Genomic DNA, 17,805 nt, shown 5'->3' with positions numbered 1-17,805 from the left:
AATTTTTTCGCCCCCAAAGTTTTTCATTCATTAACTTTCCACCACCACGCTATGTTTCTTTGCATACCCAAATAGAATATCTTCATCCTCAATCCTTCTCAACCTCTTCTTGTTTATATAAGACATCAATTTTCTGAATAGTTCAAGAAACGATAATGGTGAAACTAACAATAGTTGGTAGGGTTGAAGATGGATTGCCTCTTGCACAAGATCAAACCTATGTCAACCAAGAGGACAATACTAGTTTCTTGCTGTACAAGCAACAAGCAGAATTTCTTCTTAAACAAGTCTCCAAAGACTCATTATTACATCCAAAGATGACCATCTTGCTCGATCATCATTCTTTCCAGTATCCTTTCGCATTAATTTTCTCCATTTTTTCTTTTTAATAATCAATTTACTCGTTTATTAATCTTTCATTTTTGAAGCTTCCTGGTGGAGAAGAAGATATGTTACATCGCGCTATCTGATTCTTCATATCCAAGAAAGCTATTGTTTAATTACTTGCAGAATCTGAACAAGGAGCTTGATAAGCTGGACGAGAAAGCACTGATCCAGAAAATCTCAAAGCCCTATAGCTTCATTAGGTTTGGTAAGATCATAGGGAGAATAAGAAAACAATATATAGACACGAGAACACAAGCTAATCTATCGAAGCTGAATGCATTGCGGAAACAAGAACTCGATGTAGTTACTGAGCATTTGAATGATATAATACAAAGACAACAAATTTTAGGTACTTGTTCTTGAAATTAGCGAACTTCTTTTATCCCCCTTTTTTTTTTTAAGACTTGAATTTGTAACATTTTTGTTTTGCAAGAAACATTAGAAAAGGCGTCCTCAGATCCTCCAATGATTGTTTCAACCATTTGGAGCTCACGATGTCTTCAGGTATATTGAAAAAAAAATCAAACATATGGTTCATCAAAATAGGACTAAAGCTTCACTTTGAATTCAATGTATTGAGAATTTGTGGCTTCGGTTATGGTTAATTAACTTTTACTTTATTCTATTACAAATTTTGCAGGATATTTCGTTAAAATGGACACCAGTGACGATTATTATTCTCGTTATTCTTGTTCTTTTCAAAGCAAGCTTGATTATGACAGATGATTATTTAATTTCAACCATGATATGATCAAGAAGAAGAGTGTATATATGAAACATCCTAGTAGCTATTTAATTATCGTTACTCGTTAAAATACTGACTTTGAAATGTTGTTTAAGTAAGTCTACGACAATAGTAAACTCTATGGACGAACAAGAAGACAGACAAAGAAAGAGACATGAACCAATTATAAACAACACTGAACTTACAAATAATTGTTTTCATATAAAAAAAATTTACAAATGTTATTCTATCTGTATATACAGATTGTCGTGAAAAATAAATGATTAAAACCAATTCAAATGGACTTTCCACATAATAAGTTTTTTCTTTGTTCATGTTTGATTTAAGAATCTAGATTTTTTTTGTAACTTGTAACACAAGTAACTAGCTTATGTTCCTCTTACGATCATATTCACTCTTCTTAGACATAATTTTGGTCACTGTTGATGAAGAAATCTCCAGAAGAATAATAATTTGCATATTCATGATCAGGCTGCAAAAAATCTGTACGGAGCATGACATCCTCAAGTGAAGAGTAGTTGTTGTTATTGATCATCATCACTTCCTCTTCATTGATTTGATCTTGAGTTTCATTAATGTGCTTGGAATCTGTAAAAGCAGAGGAGTAATCGATGTGTGGATTTGAAGAACTGATCCACTCAGAGAAGAACAGTTTAGGCAAGTTATTACTGTTGTTCATGATCATGTTGTTGTTGCTTTCTTTGGATGGTGATGAAGTTGGATTCTCTGAAAATTTCTGGAAGGAGATCACGTGATCTAGGGTTTCGGTTTCCAGATTTCTTTTCCCGCAAGAAAGTAGTGAAGAAGGAGATTCTGTGAGGTCTGATATTTGGCTTTTGAGTTGTGGTTGAGATTTGAGCCATCTCTTCTTCAGATAGGAATGCCAATAGTTCTTAATCTCGTTGTCTGTTCTTCCCGGTAAATATTTTGCAATCCGAGACCACCTAATCAGACCCAAATCATAAAAATCAAATGAAAAATCTACTTAATGAATGGTTTTTCACATAGACCTGAATGGATTGTAGACAACAAAAATAGAAGGTGTATTTTTTATTAGGGTTTCTTACTTGTTACCCAAGGAAGAATGTAAAGTCAAGATGGTCTCTTCTTCTTCTTCACTAAACGACCCCCTCTTTAGTCCTGGTCTTAGGTAATTAATCCACCTTAATCTGCAGCTTTTCCCATTCCTTTGCAATCCTGGCACAACAATTACTCTTAGTTAAGGATAAGATTAACAACAATGATGAGAATTAAGAGTCTAATATAGGATATAGGGTTAAGAAAAAAAGAGAGTCTAATATAAGATTTTAGAGATTAAAAAAAAACCAGCTAGGATGGGAACAGTGGTCCAGCAAGCATGGCCACGAGAGAGGATGAAACTCTTGAGCTTCTGGTCTTCTTCAGGTGACCATAACCCTTTCCTCTGTCTCTGTTTTGGTCTCTCTCCAGATTTGGTCATCTTCCACGTATCTTTCTTTCTCTCTCAAGTCGTCTTAATTAAGAGAAACTTGTGTAAATGATGAATTAGAGAGATAGAGAGAGGGACAAAGACAGACAGAGAGAAGTATTATGAGCATATATAGATAATTATGCATAGATAGAGTCATAGAGAAACCATTATATTAAACGCAAACACAAAAATTACGTTTTAAATCATAAAAGCCATGGTCTTGAGACTTTTAGGAAATAGCCAAATGGGGCTGCGTCCTATAATAAAAGACACATAATTTTATACGTATGCGGACTCAAATGAAATTTCATGTATACACGTGTATGTATGTGTATTTTGTATTTTGTGCATATGTGTAATTAAGTATATTAGATAGGCTATATAATAAAAGTATGGTAGAATATGTAAGCAAAAATTAGTTGTAAACCCAAGTCACTTGGTTTAAATAATTAAAGACAAAAAGAGAAGAAGGAATCTTTGCTTGTTTTGCTTTCAGATATCTTTTGTTTACGTTCTCTTCTTTTTCTAAGTCTATGAAGAAAGACTAACGCCTAATAAAATATAGATATTGACAAACTTGCGATCACAGGGAAATCTTCATTACGATGATAAGATGTTAGGATTAATCACAGTATTATCTATGATTTAACCAAGTTGGTATCACTTTGTCTCCATCTCTTTATACAAAAACTCACTCAAAGACACTATCAATGTCAAACAGATTGATGTCAAAAATTGACTTAAGTAGTTTGGTTCCGAATATATATTAAAGTAAAAATATCAAGATGTTGTGTATGTAAAAGTGTAAATGATGTAATTTGACCAAATCATATAAATGAGTAAAAGTGGTCTAGAGGGCAAAACTTAACGTTGACAAAACAATCTTTGTCTGTCCCGTATCAATGATTATGAAAGAAAATGAACACAATTGAATTAAAGAATGCAAAGAATCATCCAATCTTTGAAAAGCGATCGGACAAATTGGATATCCCGTATACCAAAGTTGGCAATGTGTATATTTAAAAACCCTATGCACAAAATTTCTTTAAATATAATCAATATTATAGTTTGTTTGTTAGGATATTTGTGTAATTAATCTTGGTAGGTGAGTCAACACTTCCCTCCTATTTGCTGCACATATTTACGTATAAAACTTAATTTTGGATTTTATTGATAATAGAAGTATACAATACATTTCGAATATACAAATAGGGTATTCATTTGAGAGAGGGAATATTTTGCATTTCCATATACAATATGTCGTGACCCAAATGGGTTTTGCTGGCTTTTCATGTTGAACTTCCAAATATATGTCCTGACTCTTACGTTTTTCTAAAATAATTAATCTCTGAACCACGTTATTTCTTTTTATATTTGCCTGAAGAAAAAGACTTTGTTGGTCGTAACATTTGTTGACAAGAGATGTAAAACTCATCTAAAGATGGGCTATAAAGACAACCTCTGATTGGATCAGCCCAGTTTCTGGGCTACTGGAGTCATGTCATGTGGCAAAGTTTTGTTGGCCACTATGCCGTTTGGGCCAGATTTTATTTTGCATCAAACCACTATAGTTACATAATTTTAAACAACCCTCTTAACCTACATGAATGTATATGTATAAGTATTGTCTGACAAGTTTTTCTTCTCTTTTTACAAAACTAAAGAACATGACATGATTAAATGGTCAATTGATTACAAAACATATCATATCTTTTAGACTCAAAATCAATTTAGTCGTCTAAAGCTCTAGCTTAGCTATGTAAAAAAAAAAAAAGGTCCATAAACTAAAAAGATATATAGAAATAGAATTTCTCATTCAAGTGGACATTTGACTTCTCCTTGTCATTTTACAAGTCAATATATACACTCTCCTTGATACATTTTATTTATTTATTTTCTAGCGCTAATTAAAACACTATTAGAATTAATTTTCAATTCCCTACAAAATGTGTATTCGAATTGCAATGATTGAAAAAGTTCTCAATATCACTTACAATTTCTTCTTAAGAATTGTAGTAACATTCAATCATATTAAAATTAATAACTATAGACAGTATAAAATCAACTGAAAAACAGTTTGTATTAATCATGAGCAGAAAAAAATAATATAAATACTGATTAGCTTTGTTTGCCCGAGAAAATTTCTAAAGCCCCATCGGATCCTCCGGCCACAAGTGTGCACCAATCTTCATCCACTTGTCTCAAACACACACTACTAACAAACCGTCGGTCAGATCCAAACCGGTTCGTATGACCCAATCCACAAACCCAAACCGGTTCCTCCCACCTCTTATCGTACACAAACACTTGGTTATTCTCTGACCCGGACACGACCAAACCACCATGTCTCCAAACCGACAACCCAACAAAGTTCCGGCTATTCACATGCCCTCGGTACGTGCGAACCACGCGCCGTCCATTATCTATATCCCATTGCTTCAAGCTCCCGTCGGTCGAACCGGTAACGATCGTGTGAGAATCCATGAATCGAGCATACGTCACCGTTTTGGTATGGCCGTCTAATACGATCAAAGGGTCCACTAGTCTTCTGATGTCATACACGTAGGCATTCCGGTCAGCACATCCAACGGCTATGGAAGATCCACCGAACGGATCGAACTCTACCGAACAAATCGCCGCTCCACCACCGGGCCTAACCGTTTCTTCTAACGTCCCTCCGTTACGTGGATCCCACATTTGAACCGTTCCGTCGTCGGAGCCTGACGCGCCTATAAGAGAGCCATTGTAAAGCGTGTAGTCCACGCTCCAAATCCTTCTACCTCCATGCTCGTCTCTCTCGGAAACAGGCACTTGTTTCTCCACGTCGTACTCGGTGACAACTCCGTCGTAATCTCCTGACCCGATAACCCGACCGGAAAAATCGGGTCTCCATTTGAGACTACTAAGCTTCGCCGGCGTGCAAATATAGCTCTCTGAAGCTGTTACGTGATCGTCACGTGACTCTAACAAAGAGCTTAAACGATACGATCTGATCTTTCTTGCGATTCCTCCCGTAGCTATGATCTCTCCGGTAGGGTCGAACTCGATTGCTCCGATAGCGTCTGATCCGGTGGATGCGGAGGAAACAACGGCGGAAAGAGAGAGATCCCAGTCGCATCTAGGAATGTTCTCTATGTTCATGATTGTGGGAGATGAAGAAGAAGAAGAAGAGGAGGTCATGATCATTGGCCATGTATATGAAGAAGAAGAAGATAGATCGTTAATGGAAGATCTGATGTTGTTGTTGGGTATCTCAGAGCAGAACAAAGCCTCCATGAATGAGTTACGACTAGTTTTAGTTAGGTCCACACGAAACTATATTAACATCACATTCATATGTGTGTGTGATGTGTATATATAAGCTATAAAGTGGTTTGTTTGTTGACGAAAACAAAAAATGTGGGGTATATTTAAATTTAATATAAATACATATACATAGGTATCATGGTTTATCTATCTTTTTTTTTTACTAGATGTAGAAGAAACCATGTATATAATTTTAGTTAAGCCAAATATTTATAAATGGAATTTGCTAAATTCATGATACATGGAACTTTTCTTTTGTGTGATATTAAATGGAAATGCATTCACGTTATTGGTACTTGCTGTTCTCCGAATGGTTCCAACTAGAAAAGTAATTAATATATCGAAATTAGCTACATGTATTTATGTTTTTGTTCAAACAATCCAAAAAGGTAATCTATCAAAATAAGACCATGCACATGGCTAAATAACCACTAGCTCCAAATATGATCTTTGAACATTGTGGTGATTAGAAATGGTTAAGAGTCTATCTTTTAGATTGATTATGAGTTATAATCTTCATCACTCCTTAAGTTAGCTTTTAGCAACAAAAAGTTAGAGCAATGGGATATGGATAAGTATGGGAAGTACACCATGTCACCAACTTGCCAAAAAAATTCTCTTAGAAGAAAAAATGTAAAGAAACTTTTTTTTTAATTATTGGGTGCAGAGAGACATCGCATTAAAGGAAGAAGAAATGGAAACACGAGATTAGCATTACGTTAGCGTTGGTTGGATAAGAACCTCAAATTTTGAAACCTTTCCTAACGATTAGTTTGGTCGTCGTAGATCTCAACTCCTACGTGGATAATATTACACCTCTTTATTTCTGATTTTCATTTTATTTTTGAAGACAAAAGAAAGTGAATGCAAAAAGTACACGTCGATACATCGACGGTTCATTACGTTTAGAATACTATTGCTATATAATAACTACATGTGCGTTGATATCTTGGTGCATGTTTGGCTTATTTTGACGATTTCAATATCTCGTGACACTTAAGACAATAATTGTATTCATCATGACAGCTTGTAAAACGTATCTTAAGCCCATATGTCTAGGTCCAACCCAATCCATGATCGCAGAGAAGGCGATAACCAAAATTCAGTTTAAACTGATCTTAGAAGTTTTTTTTTTTTGTCGACTGAAATACATACACATATATCAAAATGGTTCGGTAATCCAAATCGATGGTGTATATAGAACTATAGGTCTTACATACTTAAAATAATGAAAATGTAGTGGTGAACAACATGCTAGCTAACAAGTTAGCAAGACAATTCTAATTACAAGAATAACAGAAAGCCAGAAGAGAGCAAATATTTGAGTCTTGCAAACCATTCCAAATATGTTGAGAAAATTGGCTAAAATGTTCAGGAAGTTGTCAATTTTCTTTTAGCTTTGAACAGTCCATTGAGATAGTTACCGATGTACTTTGATGCTTGATCATAGGAGAAAGGCTTATGCATAGATTCCTAACTCTAAAAAGAGATCCTTCTATGTCGTTATGAAAACCGATCCAACCTATATTTGAAAACATATCGAGTCTCCTTCCATCAACTATCTATAAAATCTTCACATGTTTACCAAAAAAAATGAACTATTTTATAAAACATTAATTTGTGACTTCAAACTCCAGTTTTTGTAATAAAGACCGTTGTTCAAAGGTACTTGTCTTATGTTCTTGCAGCTGTGCAGTTTCTCAAATGTATCATTAAAAACCTTATCATTACGTGCCTTCCAATGTATCAAATAATCCATGGAAAGGTTAAATCTTTTGAAGAGCCAGGTTGTTCCAAGAAAAGAATATCCAAATTTGCAAATACCGACGACACCGAAATTTCCATAGTGCTGAGGAGATCGAGCGCACATATCTGCAATGCAAGGAACACTCAGAAGAACGTGGTCAACTGTCTTCTTTGCCCCAATTCTTAAACATCGAGGATCACAATTGAATACTCTATTTCCCAATTGATATGGATTTAGTGACCAACTTAAAAACTTCCTATAGTAGTAACCAAAAGGATGAAGAGAATTTACAAAAAAAGGATCAGGTTTAATGTTTTAGTTTCCAGATTAATCATGCAGATTCACAAACCACAAGTATGAACTCGACTACATTGTAATCATGCAATGCAACGCCTTCTGATATGCAGTTTATAAAACATTTTTTTCTTATCATTAATCAGCAATCTTTATTTTTTGGGAAAGTAAAACAAGATTATCATTGACACTTCAACATTAGAGATTCTACAATCCTTTTCATAAAACTGGTCTCTATGACAAATCAGAGCAAATCTTGGAAATGGGCTCTACTCCTCCTTCTTCAACACAGTCTCAGCAGGAGCATCATCACTCTTATCAACAACGGTCTTCCCAGGCGTTGTGGTTACATGAGCATCTTGCTCAACATTCTCTGTGGGTTCAGAGACAGATGCGGTTTCAGGTTCTGAACCAGCCACTTTGACAGTACCAACCTTAGCATACTTGCTCATGAACTTGTACTCCCAATCTTGAAGAGCATCTAGCTCAAAGGGACCAAGACCAGAGACATCCCAAGTCAAGTCTTTCTCCTCAAATGACATCTTTGCAAGAGCTCGGCTAGCGTCTTTCCCTGCAAACAAAGCATATGGTCCTCCTGGTCCGTAGAACATCCTACAAAACCAATAAATATCAAACCTTTCATCACAAACACAACATTTAATTTAAATACGCAAAAACCAGACTAGACTATCATAAGAAGATGATCAATTCATTATACTCAAAGATTAACAAAGAGTTTTCACTAAAGATCTCAACCACAAGCAGACATTAACAACAAGAACATATTACAACTTCCTTTGAATCCTGTTCTTGTATGAAGGAAGCAAAAGGGTAAATTAACACTATGCCACTCAAAAGCTCGATTACATAGAAAAGCACAACTTTTGTGAAATTGATTCTCAAAGTGAACAACTTTATGGATATCACAGCTTCATAGATAAAACTATGCAAAGTCCAAGTTGTTATAGAGTAAAACGAGATTTGAGGAAGACAATAAAAATCCAACCTTTCATTACAAACACAACACTTGAGACACTAAAACCAGTCTAAGAGATTGATTATACTCGAAGATAGAGCTAAGATATTTCACAACATGATCTCAATCACTAGCAAACATCAACAACAAAAACATATTCCTTTGAATCTTTCTCTTGTATAAAAGTAACAAAAAGGATCAACTTTTCCAATGTGCTTTTCTGAAATTGATTCTCAAAACAAAACTCCTTTGTGAAATTGATTCTCAAAGTGAACAACTTTACGATTCTCACAGCTTTATAGATCATAAAAGTATGCAAAGTCCAAGTCTTTATACGCTAAAACAAGATTAGAGGAAACAATGAATCAAACCCATAACCTAATTTCGCTTTTTAGATTCAGAAATTTCACCTGCTTTGTGTAACATCATAGATCTGATGTTTGATAGCCATAAGAAGGGGCTTTTGAGGATCAGAGCCATCGTACTGTTTAAGCTCCTCCTCCGTGATCTCACCGACTTGAACAGGCTGAGGAATCGGTGGCTCCTCCTCTTGAGCCAAGGATCTAGCTCTCTGATGTCGGTTAACATCATCGAACGGCGAGGCAAACCAGCCTGAGATGACTTGGTAAATGGCGAAGGCGAGAGCTAGAGCAGTGAAGAAGACAACAGGAGAAAGACCTGTGTAAGCATGGATTGCTTCTTTGAGAGTTTGCCATAGTTCTAACGCCATGGCTTTGAAGAGAGGATTCTCAAGATCAGTAGTGTGTTGAAAAGGCTTGTCTTTGTAAAAGTCAGGCTTTTGTGCTAGATAGAGAGTTGTTGGGTTTTGACTCTTGTTGTTGTACTACTTCCTTGGTTGATTGATTTTTTTCTTTCTTGGGTTTAAAAGTTAAATACAGCTAAAACGACCGAATAAGATTTTTTATATAGTTATTAGGGAACTAATCTTTATTTTTACCATACAATTTTTAAATAAAAAGTTATTTTCTTCTATAAGTAAAATACAAATGATAATGTAGTACATGGGATTGTGTTAGTGTTTTTGATATGTCAAAATTCGGGTTTCAAGTCTCTGCCGTAAAATAGATAGATTTTCGACGAAATAGAAAAGACATCAAGCTTAGATATGTAAATGGCTAGAATATAGTTAAGAAAAAAGCAGTAGAGTATTTTCTGAAAATCTTTGATGTTCAATTCAGTTATTTTCATCATGAAATTTGATAAAAAAAACTAAAAAGAATCATAACCTCGAAAAGAAAAATAAGTTTTAAGAAAAATAAGTTTCGTGGATGCAGAATTTAAAAAGAAAAAATCAACCACTTTTCAGATTTTAAAACACATTTTATAACATTGATATAACCTTCAATCCAAATAATTTATTAATACATAAACTTTTTTAAAAATCAAAGTTTCAATAATTAAATCACTAGAAATAGAATAAAATCATACTTCTAAATCTTTTAAACATGATATACAAATACCAAATTTAATAACATAAATTTAAACAAAAAGTAATTAAAACTATATATTAAGTAAAAATAAATTATATTTAATTCAGATTTATGAAAATTCATAATTGACTATATTAGTATTTTTCACTTTTCTTCTCATGATAAATCTTCCAATCCTAACATTTACAATAATAACATTTTTTTTTTCTTTTGGGTCAAAAAATGATAACAAAGTCTTAAATGTTTCCCAAAAAATATCATCATAAATAGATTTGCAATTAGATTTTATAACCAAATCAAGCAAATGTTTTTTAATATACAGTGTAAGTTTTTTTAAAATTGGGACAATAACAATGGAAGTAAACAACAAACAGTACAAGAGAATAAAATGGAGAAAATGAGCTAAATTGCAATCAGAGAAGAGAAGCGTTGGGCCAGAAGACTCGCGTGCTGGTGGACTGAGTTTTCTTGAACCTCTCAAATCGGGGAATCTCCATTGAAACTCCTCCACACTACACGTGTAAACCCTTTCTTCTTCTTCCCCATTAAATCCTACTATTTTTCTTATTTACCTTAGTGGAGACAGAACCAAATCACACAATCAGACAAAATAAAAAGGTTCCTTCTTTATAACTTCCGACGGTGTCCATTATCTGAATCCGACAATTCTTGATGGGTTTTGGCGTTTTGAGTTGATAAACCATTCTGAGTTGTGAATCAGGGATACAAGAGAGAGAGGAAAGTGGTTTTACGGTGACCGGAGAGATGAACGGAGAAGGGATCTCTGATGGTTTGTCGGCTGAGAGGAAAGTGGAAATTAGAGTGAGGAAGAATGGGAGAAAGGATAAGGTGATTTATGAGTTTTAAACCCTTTTCTTAATTTTGATTGTCTTTTGCATGTTTGGTTCTTGTTAGCTCCTTTTGTGGAAATTGTAGTTATCTTTATTGAAGTGCCAAATACTTTGATTCACTCTTAGTTTCTGATTGTATGATTTTGTAATGATGGAAAAAGGTGAAGTCTTTTGTGACGTTTGAGTGATTTTCTCTTGCATGCAATGCTTAGCTTTTAGGGAAAGATGACATGTGATCAAAAGAGAAGAGGTCTAGTTGATTAAGTGTCTGAAAATGGTCTTGACCTGACTTTTTGTTTTGTTATAGATGATGTAGTTTGATCAAAGCTTTGTTATGTAGCTACATTTTGAACTCAATTGATTTTACTTGGTTCCACTGTGGCTTAGAAAGCTCTTATTACTTGTGTGCATGATTGGAGATGTTTATTTTTTTTAAGTTTTTCTTGAATTTTTAAAAGTTTGTCTCTTAGTTTACTTCGTGTGAAAAGGAATTATATGGTTACTTTACTGAGATGGTTAGACATTAAGAGTAATAGATCTTGTGAAAATGAATTTGGATTGTTAAGTAACCATCTTCGAGAGAATACTGTAATATTCGTAAGCACTAAAACTTTGTACCTCTCGCGTATGCAAAGGGAAAGTTTTGAGATGAATCACATTTATATTGGCAAGGGTCTGGTATTAGGTTGTTCATGGAAAGTTCATAAGCACAGAATATCTGAGAGTTTTGTGTTGTTTATATGTTTGAAGACAATGTTACTTTGTTCTTTGTGATCCCTAAAAAGATTTGACATTTATACGTCTCTTAAAATGAAAAACTCTTTATGTTTAAGTGATACAGGTTATAGTTGAGAAATCTGCTGCTCAAGGTTTACCTGAAGGATGGATCAAGAAACTTGAAATAACAAATAGATCAGGCCGTAAAACCAGAAGAGATCCAGTTTGTACCCTCTACTCTCTTTGTGATAACATCATCTTTGATCAAAAGTACATTTTGTGTCTTTTCCACATAAGCTCACTTTAGAAAATCTCTTATGTGATTCTTCTTGGACATGTCTTGTTTTTGATTTTGCAGTTCTTCATTGACCCTAAAAGTGAGTATATCTTTCAATCCTTCAAAGACGCATCACGGTATGTTGAGACTGGCAATATTGGACATTATGCACGTAAATTGAAAGAAAGTGATATCGAAGATGATGATTCCGGAAATGGAAAGACTGTTGTGAGTTCCTTTCTCCTTTTTTGTTATAGTTAGTTTAATGGAAAGCACTATAGCTGAATGATTGAATTTTCTGTTAATCTTTTAACTCTTAACTTTTCTCTGTCTGATTTTAGCTTCGTCTGGAGTATGTGGACAAGAGATCTGCAGATGATGTATTGGAAAAAGAGAAAACGATAGATGATGTCAGAAGAAGTAAACGGAGAAACTTATCTTCTTCTGATGAACATTCCAAGAATTGTAAGTACAAAGTCTTTTGGGTTCTGATTTTGCCACTTGCCAGGGTATAATCATACTTATGCCGTGAGTTACGTTAAGTAAGTGTCAACATTCGATTATATATGCAGGTAAAATGACTTCTGACTTGAGCATTGTAACCTCACAAGTTCTTGAGGATTTGGGGAAGAAGGAAGAGGTGAAAGATCCTATCGAAAAGCAGCTCATAGCGAAACGGGTTACTAGAAGCCAAACTAAAGCCAGTACGACTGAGGAAGTCGTCGTAGATTTAAAAAGAAATCTGTCTTCATCAAATGCAAAATCAGAAAAAGGTGTGCAGATACCTGACTTAATATTTCCACCTGAGTAGTGGCTGAGATAACAAAAAGATTTGAGGACACCAATTTTTTCTATGTTCTCTATATTTGTAGATTCTGTAAACTCCAGTGTAAGGTCACAAAAACCAAAGAAGGAAGCTGTTATGAAGGAAGAAGAGGAACAAGATTCTTCTGAGAAACGGATCACAAGGAGTAAAGTTGAAGAGAAGAAGAATGAGCTAAGTAATAGTGTAGCCCGACGAACATCAAAACGGTTAGCTGGTATTGAGCTTGAACCAACGCCTGAACTGAAGACAAGAGCCAAAGTTCAACGAATAGTACCGCTTGATGATGAACCGACGCCTGAACTGAAGACAAGAACCAAAGTTCAACGAGTAGTACCGCCTGATGATGAACCGACGCCTGAACTGAAGACAAGAACCAAAATTCAACGAATAGTACCTCCTGATGATGAACCGACGCTTGAACTGAAGACAAGAACCAAAGTTCAACGAATATTACCTCCTGATGATGAACTGACGCCCGAACTGAAGTCAAGAACCAAAGTTCAACGAATAGTACCTCCTGATGATGAACTGACGCCTGAATTTAAGACGAGAACCAAAGTACAACAAAGAATACCTCCTGATGATGGCAGAGCCGGAAAGTGCAAGCAACCTGTGAATCATGTTACTACCAGCGGATCAAAAAAGACGGAAATACCGCTCAACAAGGAAGTAGCCCAAAGCTGTAATGAACAATCCTCTCAGAAACCACATGCTGCTGCTGCAACAAGCAACAATCGTGTGAGTGCAGATTCGGCAGTGGGAATACAAAATATCGGTAAAGCAGTAGGCAGGAAGCCTTCTAAAGACAAGAAGACGCTGAAATCACCACTGATAGTATATGAACTGAATCCAGTTTTTCATCTTGACGGTTACAAGCAGAAGGAAGAAATGTCACCTGTGTCACCGTTGTCTTGCCAAACTTCTGCAACAAAGTGTGAGAAGACAGCAGCAGGCAAAAGAGTGGGAAGGTCTAGCCCAAAGGCTAACCTTACTACCAGTGTGAAACCAACTCAGATCTCGCCTCTGAGATCACCAAATAAAGGAAAGCAACCACATCCTTCTGACAGTGGTTCTGCCATTCAAAGGAGAAATAAACTAGCTAATGAGTATTCTAACTCATCCGTTGTAAGAGGCACATGCTCAGAAGTGATGGAGAAGAGTACCAACAGCTTCTCCTCTGCATTTGACTCGACTCTTGCAGATCTTTGTAAAGATCCTTGCATTGCCTTTGCTATCAAAACTCTAACCGGAGAATCTCTGTGTCTTCTCAACACTCCAGCGATCTCTTCTAATCCCATTAACAACCACACCAAGCAGAAAGGAGTCTCCTTTACCCCAGAGACTCCAGGAAATGTTAACACATGCTCTGAAAAACTGGTATTTCCGAGTCCACCCCCGGGTGCAAATATCTGGCAAGACCCGTGTATCGACTTTGCTATAAAAACTCTAACAGGCGCAATCCCGATCGGGTTAGATGAACCAGATACGAAGTCAAAGTCACAGGGGATGACGTCTACTACAGCAGCAACACAAGAAGCTAAAGGTAGGCAAAACAACTGTGATTATATGACGAACAAGACTGTAGGTAAACCTGATGATCTAAGGTTTACACAATCTTTCTCTAAGGACTAACAAGAACAAAATAAAGCCTACTGTACTTTTAGGTGTTTTCGTATATTAGGGTTTTTGATAATGCCATTGGTATCGTGTAAGATCCATGTGCAATGCCTTAGCTTTATTTTCTTTCGGGCCATGTTCTGTTGTAAATACATATGTATTAGTGTTGTGTATCGACAGAACCTTGAAAAACTCATAAAAACTCTTCCTTTAACCACCCCCAATGATCTTGTTTCTTCTTCTTAAAGATGGATCTTTTCTAGTTTTCTTTCTCAAATTTTGAATGCATCTTTGAGAAGATGATGGTGACGTCATCTTAAACGAAAAAAGCCCGCGAAAGATCTCTAATTTTCCGCCAAAATTTATATACATACATATATATAAAGTGAATATATAGAATTCGAAGAAAACGGAGAAGAAGAAGAAGAAGAAGATGGAGATTCGAGTGAAGTGTAGATGTGGAGAAGAAGAGTGTAGCGAATGGGCGATCGTAGAGCTTCAAGGAGTCGTCGAGACTCAAGCTTCCTTCCAAGGTTCTATTCAGAATCTCGAGATCGGTCGTCTCTGCCACTCCGATTCCTCACAGGTTTTGTTTTTTCAAATTCATTTCTCTAATCGGAACTGTTATCGCCGGAGATTTCATTAAGAGATTTGCTGGCGCAGGGAACATACACGTTCACGGTGGGTTACCATGAACTCGTAGGCTCTAAAGTGACTCTAAAGAAGCCATTACTGGTTTTGAAGAAGCTTCAATTTGATGAAGTTTCAGGGAAAGCAACGGAGCTTGAAGTTGTTGGGATTATACGAACAAAGATCTTGTTTAAAACCAGACCTAAGCCTCTTATTTCCGGTAACAACAACCTCTCTCTGTTTTGTTCTTGATTGCTTTAGTCTGATAGTTCAGAATTCTGAGTCTCTTCTTCTTCTTTGTTTCAGGAACAAATTGAAACCTCTCTATTGTTTCATTATCTCTGCTTGTTTCAATAATGTAGTCTCTGTTTGTACTATTGAATGAGTTTGCAAATGAAGAAACTTGATTACATTATTGGGTTTGCAGTAACTAAATGCAATCATCACCACAAAGTCTCAATTGAATTATAACATTAGTAAACATATGAAGGTGGCAATAAGGAGATTACTAGTTCCTACTCATCATGTGAATTTGATGCTAGCCAAAATGATGCAAAGATTGTGGTCTGTTCTTATCTACAAATGTATTTCAAAGGAAACCAGTTGACTGGAGAGTTGAGTTTGCGAGTCCTTTCTCGTGTCTATGAATTTGGCACAGGAGTGTACCCTGCACGGGCTCTTAATGATTCGGTTCTCTTGCTTTTCTCCATTACTCCAACCAGCCATTCTATACTTTCTTTGATTCCTCGCCTGCTCTCAACAAAACATACGTTTAATATTTCCTGCTAAAGGTGTTTCGATTGGCGCTATAAGGATCCTGTGTGTAGCTTACGTTAGATTTACTTACCCATCATATCCAGAAACTGCTTCAAACATGTACACTCTTTCATCCAATTTCTTTAAATCAAGGTATCGGTCCAGTTCCTCAGCCGATACAGCATTTGTGAGGTCCTGCTCATTGGTTACAGATTCAAAGACTATCAGTAACAACATATATTTGAAGAATTTAAGTGAAACAAATGACGCAATACAAATTCCTACTTGCTTGTTTGCCAATATTAAAAGAGGGGCTCCTTGCAAATCCTCATGCCGCAGGGCTTTTTCTGGTGAAGACAATTTATATTTTAGCTTTAGCTTCATAATGCTGTTTGGAGTCAACTTGTGTTCGGAGACTTACCTAAAGCAGATTTAGAATCTTCAAAGCGGGTTGGGCAAGCTGCATCAATCAAATATATCAACGCGTGTGCTTCTTCATAGTATTTCTCCCAAATAGACCGCAAACCAGGCTGCCATAAAGGGGAAAAGCCACAGTTATTTGATTAGAAAGACTGATCCTTGTTCACAATTAGGGTTTGTAAATCAAAACAACCGATAGTAGTTTTCAACAGGACGAAACAATCTATAAAGCAAAAAAGGCTCACGCATAAACTTAGAGAGGGAAGGAGTTCAAAGGGATCTTCCTTGTATCCTATATTTCTCATATCAACTTACAAGCATATTCTCTTTGGTGGTATAGGTGACTTGTAGGAACACATAATTAGGTACAAAGAAGAGAGATCAATGATATGAGCTAAGGCATCTCTAACTCACCTGACCTCCCAGATCCCAGAACACAATTTTAGCATTGGAGACTTCAATGCGACCAATATTAAGCCCCACAGTAGGAACAATTCGATCATGAGGAAGACCTTCCGAGATTGAGTATATCGTCTTCAGTTTCTCCAAAAATGTCTACGACATTGAAGTAAGGGCAAGTACATGAGAGGTGTATCCTCAACATTTCAGATTCGTGTAACAGAAAAGATTAAAAAGAAAGCATTACCGTCTTCCCAGCTTTGTCGATACCAAGAATAAGCACATTAAACTCAGTCTTGCTAAACATGTAACTCCATAGTCCAGACATAAGAGAAAACATCACTTCCTCTTACTTCAGCTTATTTAATTACTTTGATCTTCCCTTGTCTTTCACATGAACCAAAAATAAGAGAAGAGCTTATTATCATCAGCATCAACATAACTTTGCTTCCTTATCATAATTTGAGTAAGCATAACAAAAGCATCACACAAGTAATTGGAGATCACAAGACTCCATTCTCAGATCTAATTCACAGTTTCAGAGAAACCACTATGCAATACCAAACTAAAAAAACCACACAATTCACAAAAGGGTTCCAATTTACAACTTCAGCAAAACAGAAAAAATTAGATCTTTGGATAGATAATGGATCAAATAAAAAGCCGATAAATCACTAATACCTAAGACCCATTCACATTGTGCACATCAGGAAGATCAAAATTAGCCTAGTGAGAGCGAAGAACTAGATCAACACAAGCTCCCGAAACATGGTAAAATCATCAACAACTGAATTTTATTTTACATCGATTGAGAAACAAGAAAAATAAGATTCCAAAAATACTTACAGACTCTGAAGATCTTGAGAAGAATTAATGAAAGATCAAAGCTTTGGCTTTTGCACACTCCGTCTTCGATTCGATCGTTCTCAGGAAAAAGGAAAAAAAAAAAAACTTCT

At 35.8% G+C, this 17,805-nt stretch overlaps 7 protein-coding genes and 1 long non-coding RNA gene across 14 annotated transcripts; 4 read left to right on the top strand and 4 right to left on the bottom strand.

The window, feature by feature from the left end:
• Positions 1-150: 150 nt before the first annotated feature.
• Positions 151-1,324, top strand: AT5G52270 (SNARE-like superfamily protein; the record flags this gene model as incomplete). Of its 2 annotated transcripts, none has more annotated exons than NM_001344992.1 (4): positions 151-349; positions 429-736; positions 821-891; positions 1,028-1,324. In NM_001344992.1, the coding sequence occupies 4 exons, from the start codon at positions 156-158 to the stop codon at positions 1,136-1,138; spliced, it is 684 nt and encodes a 227-aa protein (NP_001331102.1). The 2 variants fall into 2 exon arrangements, with proteins under 2 accessions (NP_001331102.1, NP_001318788.1); NM_001344991.1 differs by having other exon boundaries at positions 156-349; positions 830-891; positions 1,028-1,138.
• A 143-nt stretch (positions 1,325-1,467) lies between these two features.
• On the bottom strand, positions 1,468-2,725 carry MYB19 (myb domain protein 19). Its single transcript, NM_124605.4, has 3 exons — positions 2,459-2,725; positions 2,200-2,329; positions 1,468-2,076 (listed from the first exon to the last, which is right to left on the bottom strand). The coding sequence occupies exons 1-3, from the start codon at positions 2,589-2,591 to the stop codon at positions 1,533-1,535; spliced, it is 807 nt and encodes a 268-aa protein (NP_200039.1). The 5' UTR covers positions 2,592-2,725; the 3' UTR covers positions 1,468-1,532.
• A 1,679-nt stretch (positions 2,726-4,404) lies between these two features.
• RUP1 (Transducin/WD40 repeat-like superfamily protein) lies at positions 4,405-5,984 on the bottom strand. Its single transcript, NM_124604.5, has one exon. It carries the CDS (start codon positions 5,856-5,858, stop codon positions 4,701-4,703), a length of 1,158 nt encoding a protein of 385 aa, NP_200038.1. The 5' UTR covers positions 5,859-5,984; the 3' UTR covers positions 4,405-4,700.
• A 1,929-nt stretch (positions 5,985-7,913) lies between these two features.
• MSBP1 (membrane steroid binding protein 1) lies at positions 7,914-9,816 on the bottom strand. 2 transcript variants are annotated; one of them, NM_001203592.2, is made up of 3 exons: positions 9,316-9,776; positions 8,342-8,541; positions 8,017-8,144 (listed from the first exon to the last, which is right to left on the bottom strand). In NM_001203592.2, the coding sequence occupies exons 1-3, from the start codon at positions 9,633-9,635 to the stop codon at positions 8,137-8,139; spliced, it is 528 nt and encodes a 175-aa protein (NP_001190521.1). In that variant the 5' UTR covers positions 9,636-9,776; the 3' UTR covers positions 8,017-8,136. The 2 variants fall into 2 exon arrangements, with proteins under 2 accessions (NP_200037.1, NP_001190521.1); NM_124603.4 differs by having other exon boundaries at positions 7,914-8,541; positions 9,316-9,816.
• Positions 9,817-10,683: 867 nt separating this feature from the next.
• On the top strand, positions 10,684-14,972 carry MBD13 (methyl-CPG-binding domain protein 13). Of its 3 annotated transcripts, none has more exons than NM_001203591.2 (7): positions 10,684-10,974; positions 11,078-11,205; positions 12,049-12,147; positions 12,283-12,429; positions 12,543-12,666; positions 12,774-12,974; positions 13,074-14,858. In NM_001203591.2, the coding sequence occupies exons 2-7, from the start codon at positions 11,122-11,124 to the stop codon at positions 14,657-14,659; spliced, it is 2,241 nt and encodes a 746-aa protein (NP_001190520.1). In that variant the 5' UTR covers positions 10,684-10,974; positions 11,078-11,121; the 3' UTR covers positions 14,660-14,858. The 3 variants fall into 3 exon arrangements, with proteins under 3 accessions (NP_001190520.1, NP_200036.1, NP_001331264.1); NM_001344990.1 differs by having other exon boundaries at positions 10,699-10,876; positions 13,074-14,869; NM_124602.4 differs by having other exon boundaries at positions 10,684-11,205; positions 13,074-14,972.
• A 67-nt stretch (positions 14,973-15,039) lies between these two features.
• AT5G52220 (chromosome transmission fidelity-like protein) lies at positions 15,040-15,659 on the top strand (the record flags this gene model as incomplete). 2 transcript variants are annotated; one of them, NM_001203590.1, is made up of 3 exons in its annotated part: positions 15,040-15,230; positions 15,308-15,494; positions 15,581-15,659. In NM_001203590.1, the coding sequence occupies exons 1-3, from the start codon at positions 15,078-15,080 to the stop codon at positions 15,589-15,591; spliced, it is 351 nt and encodes a 116-aa protein (NP_001190519.1). In that variant the 5' UTR covers positions 15,040-15,077. The 2 variants fall into 2 exon arrangements, with proteins under 2 accessions (NP_001190519.1, NP_200035.4); NM_124601.5 differs by having other exon boundaries at positions 15,059-15,230; positions 15,308-15,513.
• GB1 (GTP-binding protein 1) lies at positions 15,658-17,765 on the bottom strand. Of its 2 annotated transcripts, none has more exons than NM_124600.3 (7): positions 17,531-17,718; positions 17,097-17,236; positions 16,865-17,005; positions 16,452-16,560; positions 16,316-16,377; positions 16,122-16,225; positions 15,658-16,024 (listed from the first exon to the last, which is right to left on the bottom strand). In NM_124600.3, the coding sequence occupies exons 2-7, from the start codon at positions 17,187-17,189 to the stop codon at positions 15,916-15,918; spliced, it is 618 nt and encodes a 205-aa protein (NP_200034.1). In that variant the 5' UTR covers positions 17,190-17,236; positions 17,531-17,718; the 3' UTR covers positions 15,658-15,915. The 2 variants fall into 2 exon arrangements, with proteins under 2 accessions (NP_200034.1, NP_851175.1); NM_180844.2 differs by having other exon boundaries at positions 15,659-16,024; positions 17,696-17,765.
• Positions 16,584-16,783, top strand: AT5G07895. Its single transcript, NR_143039.1, has one exon. It is a non-coding gene; the product is annotated as an other RNA (long non-coding RNA).
• Positions 17,766-17,805: the final 40 nt, after the last annotated feature.

The sequence above is a fragment of the Arabidopsis thaliana genome, chromosome 5, assembly GCF_000001735.4.
Source record: "Arabidopsis thaliana chromosome 5, partial sequence".
Taxonomy (NCBI): domain Eukaryota; kingdom Viridiplantae; phylum Streptophyta; class Magnoliopsida; order Brassicales; family Brassicaceae; genus Arabidopsis; species Arabidopsis thaliana.
This window is presented reverse-complemented; position numbering and strand designations above follow the sequence as displayed.

Excerpts from the sequence above, each read along its gene's own strand:
- RUP1 (NM_124604.5), bottom strand. The coding sequence starts at position 5,858 with ATGGAGGCTTTGTTCTGCTCTGAGATACCCAACAACAACATCAGATCT.
- MYB19 (NM_124605.4), bottom strand. The coding sequence starts at position 2,591 with ATGACCAAATCTGGAGAGAGACCAAAACAGAGACAGAGGAAAGGGTTA. Across the intron at positions 2,330-2,458 it reads CACTGTTCCCATCCTAGCTG|GATTGCAAAGGAATGGGAAA; the intron begins GTTTTTTTTTAA and ends TTGTTGTGCCAG. Across the intron at positions 2,077-2,199 it reads CATTCTTCCTTGGGTAACAA|GTGGTCTCGGATTGCAAAAT; the intron begins GTAAGAAACCCT and ends GGGTCTGATTAG.
- MSBP1 (NM_124603.4), bottom strand. The coding sequence starts at position 9,635 with ATGGCGTTAGAACTATGGCAAACTCTCAAAGAAGCAATCCATGCTTAC. Across the intron at positions 8,542-9,315 it reads TATGATGTTACACAAAGCAG|GATGTTCTACGGACCAGGAG; the intron begins GTGAAATTTCTG and ends TTGGTTTTGTAG.
- GB1 (NM_180844.2), bottom strand. The coding sequence starts at position 17,189 with ATGTTTTCTCTTATGTCTGGACTATGGAGTTACATGTTTAGCAAGACT. Across the intron at positions 16,378-16,451 it reads AGATTCTAAATCTGCTTTAG|AAAAAGCCCTGCGGCATGAG; the intron begins GTAAGTCTCCGA and ends TGTCTTCACCAG. Across the intron at positions 16,025-16,121 it reads GCAGTTTCTGGATATGATGG|GCGAGGAATCAAAGAAAGTA; the intron begins GTAAGTAAATCT and ends TGTTGAGAGCAG.
- MBD13 (NM_124602.4), top strand. The coding sequence starts at position 11,122 with ATGAACGGAGAAGGGATCTCTGATGGTTTGTCGGCTGAGAGGAAAGTG. Across the intron at positions 12,148-12,282 it reads GTAAAACCAGAAGAGATCCA|TTCTTCATTGACCCTAAAAG; the intron begins GTTTGTACCCTC and ends TTGATTTTGCAG. Across the intron at positions 12,975-13,073 it reads AAATGCAAAATCAGAAAAAG|ATTCTGTAAACTCCAGTGTA; the intron begins GTGTGCAGATAC and ends CTATATTTGTAG.